Source organism: Condylura cristata, unplaced genomic scaffold (genome assembly GCF_000260355.1).
Source record: "Condylura cristata isolate star-nosed mole 26May11 unplaced genomic scaffold, ConCri1.0 scaffold00016, whole genome shotgun sequence".
Lineage (NCBI taxonomy): Eukaryota > Metazoa > Chordata > Mammalia > Eulipotyphla > Talpidae > Condylura > Condylura cristata.
Genome location: NW_004567117.1, coordinates 40,278,962 through 40,291,060, shown reverse-complemented (window position 1 = coordinate 40,291,060; position 12,099 = coordinate 40,278,962). Strand labels below are relative to the sequence as shown.

Below are 12,099 nucleotides of genomic sequence, written 5' to 3'. Positions count from 1 at the left end.
GGTGGTGTGCCAATAAACTTTATTTGTAGACACTGAAATTTGGATTCCATGTAATTTTTATGGGTCATGAAAAATTCTTCTTCAGCCATTTCCAGATGTAGAACCCGCGTTCAGCCTGTGGGCTCTCAGCGGCTGGCCCTCGGTGTGTGGCCTGCCTGCCACCTGTGCCTCGAACACTGACCGTCCGCACAGGACTGCTTCACCCCCGACCCCCACTAAAGTGTCCCAACGGGGGAACCCCGAGCGAAAGGGGCCGCGGCTGGCCGGAGCTCTGTGCTGCCACCTACCGGCCGCGCCCGGGGCCGCGCGGGCTTGTCTGCTGCTCGCTCGCTCCGGTGCCAGGGTCCCAAAACTTCCCGGGGGTGAGACAGGTCGCCTTGGTAATCCATGTTGACCACCCCCGGGAGGACTTCACGCCGTAAGGACTGTGAAGACCTGATAAATCATCTAAAGCGAAAAAGTTGCTCCGTCACAGCATCTTGGCACTCGGTTCCATTTCCACCACCCTTAAGTAATCACCAAGCACACAGCTGTCAGGTAAGAAAATAAAGGTCCCAGGGGCAAGGAGTTCAAGGTGACAGTTTAAGGCAGACCCTGCCCCGTCCCCCTTCTGGACACTGCACAGGTGTTCTGCTCCCCAACTCGGCCAGGCCTGTGAGAGACCTGGAATGGGGCACAGAGGGGCGCCAGGGGATGTGGGCGCTGGTCCCTGGCCCACGTTTAATTGCCCTTGGACACTTATTTAGCTTTTGCGCTTCAACTTCCCAGGTGCAAGGAATTTCAAAACTAATGGAATATATTCACCTTATACGCAATTTATCAAGACACCCGCAGACAATGGAAAGCTTTGCAAACAAAACTGTGTTTTCTGCATTTGCCAGATCGAATCCGCCTGTCCAGGAAGCCCACGTGACTCCCCCACCTTCGGTGACCAAGCTGAGCGAGGGCATGCGTGCTGCGGGTGGTGCTGGAACAAGACCATTTGATGACGGTGTCACCCCAGTCACACGTCACACAGGAGACCTGGCTCCAGCACCGCGGCAGGAATGAGCACCAGTAACGACCAGGTAGCTGGCTTTGCCCTCAGCGTTCAGCGGGCTCCTGGAGGCAGGCGTGGTGACCGTCCCTGCGTGATGATGACTTTGCCACCGCCACTCCTGGCTCTGCTGTTCCAGAGTGACACCTTGCCAGGGTGGTGCCTGGCATAATGCCAGCCGGGTTTCCGTTCTGCTTTGCCTTTACTTCATCTCTTAACGTTTGCAACCTCAAAACTAATGGAATATATGCACCTTATGCTCAACTTATCAAGACACCCGAGGACAATGAAAACCTTTGCCAACAAAATTCTGTCCCAACAGAGGACATTCGCGTATGTTTGACGCCTCCCCTGCAGAGCGCGCTGCTGAGCTTTGAGTTGAACTCCGGCAGGCAGGTGCTTAAAACCCACCATCTAAAAGTCTTGAGCTTCCCCACCCCTGGAGACTCCCTCACCCCGGGTTTTGGCCGAGACACAGAAAGGGCTGGCCACAGCATGGACGTGCCAGCACCGGCAGGAACACAGAGCCGGTGGTGGAAACGTCCTCGGTCCCTGCGGTTCTGAGCAGCAGGCTGGAGGCGGGGTGGGAGAGCGGCATCCATTGGAAGCCCGATCTTGGCGTTCATCGCTGGCACGCCCGTGGGCTGGAGCCCTCTACACTCGGAGCTCCGACTCTGCAAATGCCGGCGGCCGAGCCACGGCCTCCACAGCTGTGCTCACCAACGAGCAAAGTGCCAAGGAGCCGGGGAAGTACTATCGATGCATCCAAGACGTTTGTAACAGACTGAGGTTGCCATGGCTGAAAGAGGAGCCTTCAAGTTAGTTTTGTGGCCAGCTGCCTGCATTCTTTAAGGTTTGAGGCCTGGGCTTACAATCTCAAATGTTTTCTTACAGTCCGCTTTCTCTGAATTAGGCCAGGGGGCAGGAACATCGCTTGCTTGCATTGTCCACATCCCCCACTAGGTGGCAGCGCTTCCCAAGCTGCGATTTCCTTCGGTGCGAGGCAAGGCTGAGACCTTTCCCGTGGATCAAGTTGGAGCTGCAAGAGCAAAGAGAACAATGAAGAACCTACCAGGCCCTCATCTCACCCCTACACCCAAGTTGCAAGGAGCAAGTCTCAGGATTAAGAGCTCTGGTGACCGAAGAAGACTGCAATTCCTGCAGAAGAAGAGTGCAGGAAGGGGGGGCCTCTGCTCCCCTCCCCTGTGCTGTGCCCATTTTCCAGAACAGAAGCGGCCTAACACCCCCAGAGGTCCCCAAGATGGACAGACATCTGCGTACAGTGTTCGGGCGGTGTGTACCTTTGTTCCAATCTAGAGGGTTCACGTTTTTCATGTAAGAATCCATCTCTCAAGACACGGTGGATATTTTTGCACACTCGGGCACGAGCTGTGACTCATGAGCAGATGGACAGAGGAATCCAGCGTGCCAGCCAGCGTTGCCAGGGAGAGGAGGGAGCTGTGCTCCCCAGGAGCTCACACCTGCCCCCACCGCTGGGGCCAGGCCCTCCGGCCATGGCGTCTGTCTGGAGGGGTCGGGGGCAGTCTCTCGTCTAGGGTCACGGGACTGGGCTATGGGCACAGCGTGCCTGCCTGGGCTCACTGCCTCAACCTTAGAATGCCTTTGTAACCAGAATGCAGAAGTGAAAAACAGAGTCTTCCAAGCCCAAGTGGATGTCGCTCTTAGTACTAGATGCCGCCTGTTAAAGAGAGAGAAAAATTGTATCACACTGTGCTTTATTTCACCTTGTGGGGGCATCGTCTCAGAAAAAAAAATTGGTTTTTAGCATTTACATAAAGTATGAAATGGAGGTGCCCTGAAATGAGTCTTTACTTTGGTACTGACGCTTCGGGGGGGCGCAACCCCAGCAGCTGGCGAGCTCCGGCTAGACGGGTCTTGGAGCACGAAGCTCTTCTATGGGGACAGAGCTGAAGTAATTAACTTTAACATCATGGACACATTTTCTAGGCTCCTCACCCCAAGGAGCCCCTGCCGCCTAGACCTTATGCTCCCCTTTATTTTCCTATCTCGAGGGCTTCGCATCTCATCCGAACTTAGGTCACTCACGCAGCCCCAGGAGCGGCGACAGGCGCCCACCACCAAGAGCAGGCGCAGCTGGGGCGCCATTTGGACCGGCCTCTCTGGCCAACCTCGGTGAGGCGCGCGGGCCGTCACCCCCACTAGTCTCTGAGCTCCAGGCTTTCTCCCTACAGCCACCTAACAGTTTCCTCCCAGACTGTGGCCAACGTGTTTCCTCGATTTAGACCTCTGTGCACTTCTAAGTGCTTTATTCCAAAATCTCCGGCCTACTCCGTTGGGCCTCACGTCTCGGCAACTCTTTAACAGTCGTCCCCTCCACTGCCTGCACCTCCTTGCCACACTGGCCCCTCCCCCACCGCCCCCTCTTGGAACACCAGATGGTCCCTCCTGCCACGAAGAGCAGGTCGCCCTACAGCCTGGCCAGTGCCCCAGTGCATCTCTGCTGGCTGAAAAAAAGGGGGATGGAGGTGCCGTCAACCCCCGGGGATTCTGAGATCATTTCAAATCCACTGCCCGTGTGGGACTCAGGCGTCATGTATTAGCAGTCTCCCCTCACTAAGGCCCTGCAAGCCTGAGCCCTCCTGAGGGCCAGTGACTACGAGCTGTGTGTGTGGGTGGGGGGTGGTGGACACCAGGAGGCCTGCGCCCAGAAGCACCAGCCATCACCAGAGGACGAGTCTGATGCACGGGTACCAGATAAGCTCCTTCCTATAATCTTATAGATGATTGTTTAAGAAATTAACTTGGGACTGGATTTCAGCAGACAGCGCCACTAAAAGATACTGTTAGCGAGAGTCGCCTGGAAAGCAAACACCTCCTCATCGACGCGGTGGTCAGCGGGAGAGCCGCACCTGAGCCTGGCGCGGGGTGCGGACACTGTCCACCCCCGCCCCGGGGCCTCGCGCGCCCAGGGGCACAGACACCGCACGGCTTTGTCCCTCGGGGGCCCCACGGCAGCCTGGGAGTGAAGCCGCTTTGGGCACCAAGTGGAGAACATGCTGACGCTAGCAACCTTCGGGATTCAGTGCCCACGTGCCAGCTAGGGGATGATGGGCTGATTCATAAAAACTATTTTAAAAATAATAATTAAAAAAAACCCCACAAGGTATGATACCCTGTCTTTCATCTTCTAGAACTTGCAAAAAAGCACAATTCTTAAGCTGTTTTTCATTTTTTTATTGCTGTTAATTCAAGGAAAAAAGGTTGCATAAAATCCAATCTGTTCTAGAAATATAAGTGGCCTTTCCAGTACATAACATTTCAAATATCAAAGTATATGGTAAACATACAAATAAGGAGAAGGTAACACACCTCCTATGTACAGTACAGTATTTGAAATCATAAAATAAGCTCCATAGAGTACAACTGGCGAGTGATTCACAATGCGGTCCGGACGCGGCTTATCGAAACTGTCACTTGAACAACTCAATTGCAGCTTAACAATTAATTTAATAATGTGGTCCAAAAATACCCAGATCAAATAAAATATATTTAATCAAAATAATTTCCTTTACTCCAACTTTTTTTTCTTTTTAAATTAAAGCTTTCATCTTCTACCCCTTCACGCCCACCCTTGCCCTGCCCTTATCTCCCGCCCCTGAAATAAAGTTTCAAAATGTACATTGGTGCTATAAATACAAACACTACCTAGGAAGCATTAAACAAAGCTTCTACTTTCTCTTCAAGTTCGCCTTTCTCCCAGCCATCTGGCAGGCTTCCGAACCAGACCGACTCTGTGTTGCCCGGCTGCACCCCAGGACCCCGCCGCCACCTGCCCTGGTCTGCTAAGGGCGCCCGCCCGGCCCTCGGCCTGTGGCCACCTGGCGGCTGCTCGCTGCTGTGCACGCAGCAGTCCCAGAGAACACACCCCTCTTCCAGATAACCTCAGTGCACTTTAGGAAATTAAAAATTACCTGGAAGCAATTTAGTACATAGATTGGCTTTAAAAAAAAACTTTTTTTTTTTTTAAACAGCAGCATTAAACGTAGTGACATGACACCGACATGATTAATACCATCTTAACACACCAGAATTCAGTCTTTCACATTATAATCAAGCATAGTGGTAAACTGTTATAAAAGTGACTTTACTTTGCTATGAGACAGGTTAGGGAACGAATACCTGACTTTTTGTAGAAATTGAGAGCTTCTGTTCAGATTGCAATAAACCATACACATTTAAACACAACATAACACTGTAACAGCCGGTGCAGGGAGGAAGCTCTACTCAGTCTCAGCAGAGGGCGTGGCCGGGCAGAGGCCGGGGCGGGCGGGCAGCACTCACACAGCGCGCTCACCTTACATCACTGCAGCAACAGGCTGAAAACCTATCAAGTGCAAAGGTGGGTTTCTGTCTGTTTCTAAGAAAAGCTCTCGGCTCACCACTTCCACATCATCACTTTCTCGGTGTCGTGTAGTTTCGCTCTTCACGCAGCGGGTCTTGCGCACGAGCGCTGCGCCTGCACTAGGTGACGCTGTGGTGGGGTCTGCTTGTCCCTAGATGAAGGTGAATCACTTTACCCTCAATTCATGTTGGGGGGGCGGGTGCGGCTTCCCCCAGGGGACATGGACATTGCCCCCCACGCTGCAGCCACAGGAAGAGTGAAGGGCGGGGGGGGGGAGTGCAGTTTAGGGTGAAAGTGAGTAAAAGCTGCAGAAGAAGCAGTTTCCTTTTTTTGAAAACCATATGACTGTCACCAGTGTTGTAAGAAAAGGTCAAATACACAGTTTTAAAGATTCAGTAAACATTGCACACAGCGAGTATTCAGTGTAAAAAAAAAAAAAAAAGCACGCATCAACATTTTCCTTTTGATAGTTTGGAAGTTGAAATTACACGTATCATACAGAGAAGCCTGTTGTTGGACCAGGAGACCAGAGGCTCAAAAGCAATGTATTCTTTTTAGTCTTAGACATCAGTACATGAGAAATGAAAAATCCCAACTGCATAGAAATCTGGGCAATGTATAGACAAAGAAACACAAACAAAATACCTTTCCTTTCCTCCCCTCCTCACCCACCAAGACTCCCCACACTTCAGTGTGTTGAGTAGGCAGGCTTTACTTGTTTCAGTCTGCAGAATCCAACGTATCACTAGGAGGGGGGAGGGGAGGTGCGTATCTCAGTCTGTAAGTGCCTAAAACGGGAAAGACAGAATGCTAAGTCACTGCTTACAAAGCAACGCATCACACACCACCACAAGACAGCAAGGGCATGCTCTTCAGAAGGCCGCTTCCTCCGCTCTACTTCGATTCCAAAATGGCAAATGCAATTACTTTTAAAGAGGAACACGAAGTTTGTGCTTTAAGTTCAACCTAAAGCTATCAAATTCCATCTTCCTTTAAAATGACCATTTAGAGTCCCAAATCAAGACTTTTTCCTGGGTGAGATTTGGCAAAATGACAAAAGCCAAATGCAAGCGAACAGCAGGTCTGAGGCCCACACTGCGCCTGTACCTCACGCGCTTATTTAAGAGCAATAATATCAAACTTAGGTCAAACTCCTCTACTCCCAAACCAGTGCTTGGGTGTCTTGTTCCTGTAAACGCAAGAGCATTTTTAAAAAACACCTGCTGAGAAGGAAAAGGGCAGCCGGGCACACACGGGTGGCAGCTGGTGGTGGCGGAAATACACTGAGGAATAAACTAAAACCTCACGCCAGGTGACTGGGTTGCCTCCTAGTTTTTCATTATTTAAAATTTATGCTTACTCTTCTTATCAGACAGGGTTGTGGCTTTTAAAAAAAAAAGGGTGGGGGAGCTGTGAGCCAGAAATTTGACACGAGGCAATGCAAATCCCATTGCATTTCTTAAGAAGCGCCTGGACAGCTGATTCTGAACTGGATTCCTCTGAACTCCCTGTCCTGCGACCTGCCTCTACCCTGCCTCTGGCCGTCTGCTCTGCATGGTCTGTCACCTCACGCGCAACCTCCGTACAGGGCCACACACCAGCCCGCTGCTCCAGCAGCTTCCCCGAGAGCAGCGGGGGGGAGAACGCACACTCAGAAACAGGTCCGCTGGGAGCCCTCGGGATTACCTTGCTGACTGGCCTCCACGGACGCCTGCTTGCACTCCTGTGCGTAGTGCCCGCTCACACCACAGTTGTAACATGACACATTCCCGTTCTTCTTGGGCCCCGAGCTGCTCGTGTTGGCAACCACACTGGGTGCTGGGTAGACGGGGTAGAACCTCCCAAATCCTGCCATCTGCTGCATGCCGTAGCTGGCTTGGCTCCCCATGACGGGGTCGTGCACCAGCCCATTTGCATATGGAGTCTGAGGCAGAAAAAAAGGAAGTTGGCTCCCATTGCTCTGATGTGCTTGGTTGAGGTAGCTGCCATTGCAGATGGACGGCAGAGTGAAGAAGGACGGGACTCGGTACATCGGTCCGGGCACCGGGTTGGGGTAGTAGTAGCTACTGAGCTGAAGGCCGCTACTGGTCCCGCAGCTGCACCTCCGCCCGCAGGAGCCGCAGGGGCCCGAGCCCATCTGCTGCGGTGGCAGCGCCGCCCCGCCAGTGTTCGTGTTCCCCACAGCGCTGATGTAGGAGGTGCTGTCGCTCTGCGCCGTGCTGTGCGTCAAGGAGGGGCTGGGGCTGGGGGCTGGGCCCGGGGTGTGTGTCGGGACGGCGGGAGGCACTGGGGACTGGGCCTGACTGATGCCCGCGCCCGCCGGCGGGGTGGATGCGGCTGCCGAGCTCAGTGCGCTAGGGCTGGGGCTGGGCAGCACGCTGGCGGCCAGCGGGGAGCTGGGCAAGGTGTAGGAGGCTGCTGGCTGTGCGGCGGAGAGGGCGGCGGCAGGAACGACTACCTTCATGCCGGCGGGCTGAGGGAGGGTCCCCGAGGCTCCCTCAACTGGAGGCACCATTTGACTGAGTCCTACTACTTGGGGTGCAGGTTTTGTGATGGGGTCTGCGGCGGCAACAGGAGATCCCGGAAAACTACCTGGGCTGTGGACAGGAAGAAAGGCGGTGCTGGGTGAGCCGGCGCTCAGACTCCCGGCCGGCGGCTGCGGGATGTTGGCGGCACAGCTCTCAGAAGGTCCCTGCGGTGGGGGCAACTTCAGCCTCTGAATTGTTAGGTGCAAAGCAGGAGCACTACTGTGCGGGAGGAACGTTGACGGGATAGGTAGAGGGGAAGCCAATAACTCAAGGTGCTTTTCCGATTCTGCACTAGAAGCTGCCGGCCCCAGCATACCCACAGCGGCTGAATTTGTGGACTCCCTAATGGCAGAAATAGCAACAGGACTGGGAACCAGCATCCCTATTGTCTTGCCATCGGCAGATTTGGGTGGGGGGACGACGACTTCAGACTTCTGGGCACCGCTGTGCATGACACAGTGTAGAGTCGGCATAAAAGAGATGTGCGGGTACTTGGGTGGGCTCAAGGGGTCTTCCAAGGCGCTGCCGTCGTCGTTTCCCAGCGAAGTGATCTGCACAGGTGGCTTGACAGTGAGCGTCTGGTTGACAGAGCTGTAACCTGTAAATCTGGTGGTTACTGGATTTCCAGAATCCTCAGAATTGCTGTCTGTGTCTAAGGGAAACAAATATAAACGGAGGTCAGCACGGGTGCAGTCCTCCTCTTTGCTTGCTAGAAGTAAGTCTGAAGCTTATCTAAGGTGAAGCCTGGAGTACGGAGCTGAAAAAAATCTGTTCCTCTATTGAGCTGCCTGGCTGCCAAGCTGAACTTTCAATTTTTGCCTTTCTTTGGGTCAGTTGTATACATTATCTCAAGAATATGGATATTCTGGAAAAGGCAAAAGTACAGAGACAATAAAAAAAAAAAATCAGTGGTCCCCAAGGGGTGTGGGGAGATGAACAGGCAGGGCACAGAGGATTTTTTGGGTAGTGACAATGTTCTGTATGATGTTATAATGACAGACACATGTTCTTATAATTTGGCCAAACGCACGGAAGGTAAGACACCAAGGCTGCACCCTGAGGATTATGACATGTCATCCCTAGCTATAAAAATGTATCATATTAGTGAGGCTTTCCGTGTGGAAGCAGAGGGTTTATGGGGAATGTCTGTGCCTTCCTTTCAATTTTATTATAAACCGAAAACTGCTTTACTAAATAAAGTGAATAATCACAACACAAACATGGAGAGATAAGCAACGAAACAAAAGGTTTAGTGTCACCTTATTGCTGAGAAAAGGACTAAGTATGTTGACTTAGTCAAGTGTAGGCAATTCCCATGATTTCGTATTGTGCACAACCACATCTAAGGTCCTCATCTCCCTCTCATGGAAATGAAACAATTTAAAGGCGCTCAATTCAACCTATATTTAAACGAAATATCTAGAGGTGGGGAATGGAAGCGTTTCACTGTGGAATGGACTAAGTAGTCTTACTTTTGTATTTCAGTGGGGGAGAGAAAATTCAAAGCACAGAGCGCGGGGGCTAGGACACGTGAAGCAGGGCAAGGCAGGAGCGCCCACGCGCCCAGAGCTCACAGCCAGAGGCCGCGCGGCCGATGCGCAGCAGGAACAGGCAGCCCAGGACGCTGGGCCACCAAGTCACATGCAGTGATGTGCGCGGTGCTACACTTTAATAAAGACACACAGCTTAGCCTGGACTTCTCATGGGCCGCCTCACCTTGCTACCGCACCGTGGTGCCTTACGAATGTACCTCAATTTGTAAATTTAAAAGTGCCATAAACCCAGGCACTACAATAATATGTACACAGACCATTCAACTAATTCAGTTGTGGTGGCTCTTTTAACATCTTTCTGTTCAAAAATACAATCAAGCTTGCTTATGTATTTAAAAGGTTGTACTATGTTCAGTTAACATGTTAATCAGTTTTGAAAGAGAACATTGAAGATGAGACATATTCGTCTTCCTGATGAAGACCAGAATGTCAAACTGTATTCACCCAACTATTCTCTGTATTACAAAAAAGGGAGTATAAATGTCTCATAATTTGGGGTGTTTCCTGCTAACCTTTACAAAACGCACAGTATCCAAAACTCACTTATTTAAAACATTCCATCTCGATCTGTAGATAGTGTGTGGTTAAACATTTTTTTTTAATTTTTATTTTATAATTTTTTTTATTTGTGGTTAAACATTTAAGTACAAAAGAAACTAACATTTTTCATATGATCAGTTAAAGTTTCTACATGAATTGGATTTTGTTTAAATCTTAAGTCATGGCAACTGGATCCATAATGTAAAATTACAGGATGCTGCAAGTTTTCTGAGCACTCTAAGGTCTCACCTAGTTAAATGAAGATTGGTTTCATTCTCTTTTTGTACTGACTTTAAAAAGTATATAAAGTCTCAACAAGAAGAACAAAGTCACCTGCTTTGAAAGCAACCTTTCGTGCACTCAGAATTCTAAAACTGACCAAAACTCTGCACCACAGTGGACTCTCCCGCCTGCTGCTGTCAGCCCAAGGAGGCTCACTTAGTCCTATCTGGTAACTGAGCTAGTTCCCCACAGACCCCAGACTCAGCCTGCCGGCGCCAGGAGCGGGGCCCCAGGCAGGCAGACGTGCTGACGACCCTGACCAGGACGACCAACACAGCACTGTCAGCTGACAGGTCACGGGACAGTGTGTGTGCCCTACAGAACCAAACATGTGAAATCAGACATACTTGAAAGTGTCCATTCTGGGCAAAGCATAACAACCCCCTCATCACCCAAACTTCTTAACACCTGTGTTACTTTCACTTTTCCCCCCTTTCCTGAGAAAACTGCGATCAGAATGCAGTGTTGCCTCAGCTTAGACTTGGTGGCACAGTCACTGCAGGCTACATTGGTGTGGCTTCAAGTAACTTCAAAGAAAAGGCTGGCGTGCCCTGTACCTGAAGGAGAAGCACCGCGCTCCGAGGCACGACCTAATACAACCTCGTGGAGCGGCGGACTGCTAGGGAAGAACCACAGTGGCTGAGAGACCGCAGATCCTCAGGTGTCCCAGAGAAACCATCTGATGCCACAGCGTGGGAACACCTCATCACCGAGATGTCGTAAGTCAGACGTCATGGTCAAGTGTAAAGAACAACATCCCCATTCAACGTACACATTTTTAAGATCTCACTTCCAGAGTGGCAGAATAATCCAATACTCTATCCCAACATAAAAACAATACGATTCCAGCAAAAATTGTCAAAATCAACTTTTTGAGAATTCTGGAAATTAACTAAAGGCTTGTAGCAATCTGAGGAGTACGTATTTAAGAAGAACCATTTAACCCATTTTAGAATAGCAAATTTTGCCTTATTTCCATCTCACTTTGTCCTGCTCTCAAGCAGCCTGGTAAGGAAAGAGCCCTGCAGCAACCATGATACCTACAGACCCGCAGCCCTGCGGCCACTGGCACCCACACAGGCTTTGAGAAAGATGGATGATGCCCCCTCCTTGAGAACTATTGCTAAACACTGGCTCCAGCCTCTCCCTACAGGTCGCTGTTACCAACAATGTGGCTGCCCGAAGACAGAAGCACTGCCAGTTGGCACCAACAAGAGGTCAACAAAAACACCTGAAAGGAAAAACGGAAGGAAGAGAAGTCCCCAGGGAGCGCTGAGAAGTCTGCTGTATTTCTGGGAATTCAGAGGGCCAGGAGCATGCTTTAGACTGTATGCATACCCAGAGGAGTCCTGAGAGGGCTCCCACTCTGACTAATTCTCTGAGCAAGGAGGAACTGAACACATAAAACATGCTGGAAAAGAAAGGCACAAAGGCAGACATTACATGCTGTTCTACTAGTGATCGCAGTCAATTCAATGGATTACACACTCATCAAATGGCAGCTAGACTGCAAGAACAAAAACTAAACTATATGTTCTAAGATACACACTGAAATTCAAAGACACAAATATGTTTAAAGGAAATGAAGAGAAAGAGGTACGTAGCAAACAATACCAAAAGAGAGTTAGAGTAGCTGTCATACCACCACACAAAATAGGTTTTAAGATAAAAGTTGTCACCAGAGACAAAGAACACTTTATGACGATAAAAGGGCCAATCCAGGAGGGAGAAAAACTGTGCCTGTGAGTGCACTGGACAACATGCACATTTAAAAAT

General features: G+C 50.6%; 1 protein-coding gene across 1 annotated transcript in view; it reads right to left on the bottom strand.

The window, feature by feature from the left end:
• Window positions 1-4,252: 4,252 nt before the first annotated feature.
• Window positions 4,253-12,099, bottom strand: part of ZCCHC2 (zinc finger, CCHC domain containing 2) — a gene marked incomplete at its 5' end in the record, with an annotated part of 52,448 nt that continues 44,601 nt past the window's right edge. The window contains 2 exons of the mRNA XM_012725794.1: window positions 4,253-6,208; window positions 7,107-8,600. Coding sequence (XP_012581248.1) covers window positions 6,141-6,208; window positions 7,107-8,600 — 1,562 coding nt within the window. The remainder of the gene's footprint in view (window positions 6,209-7,106; window positions 8,601-12,099) is intronic.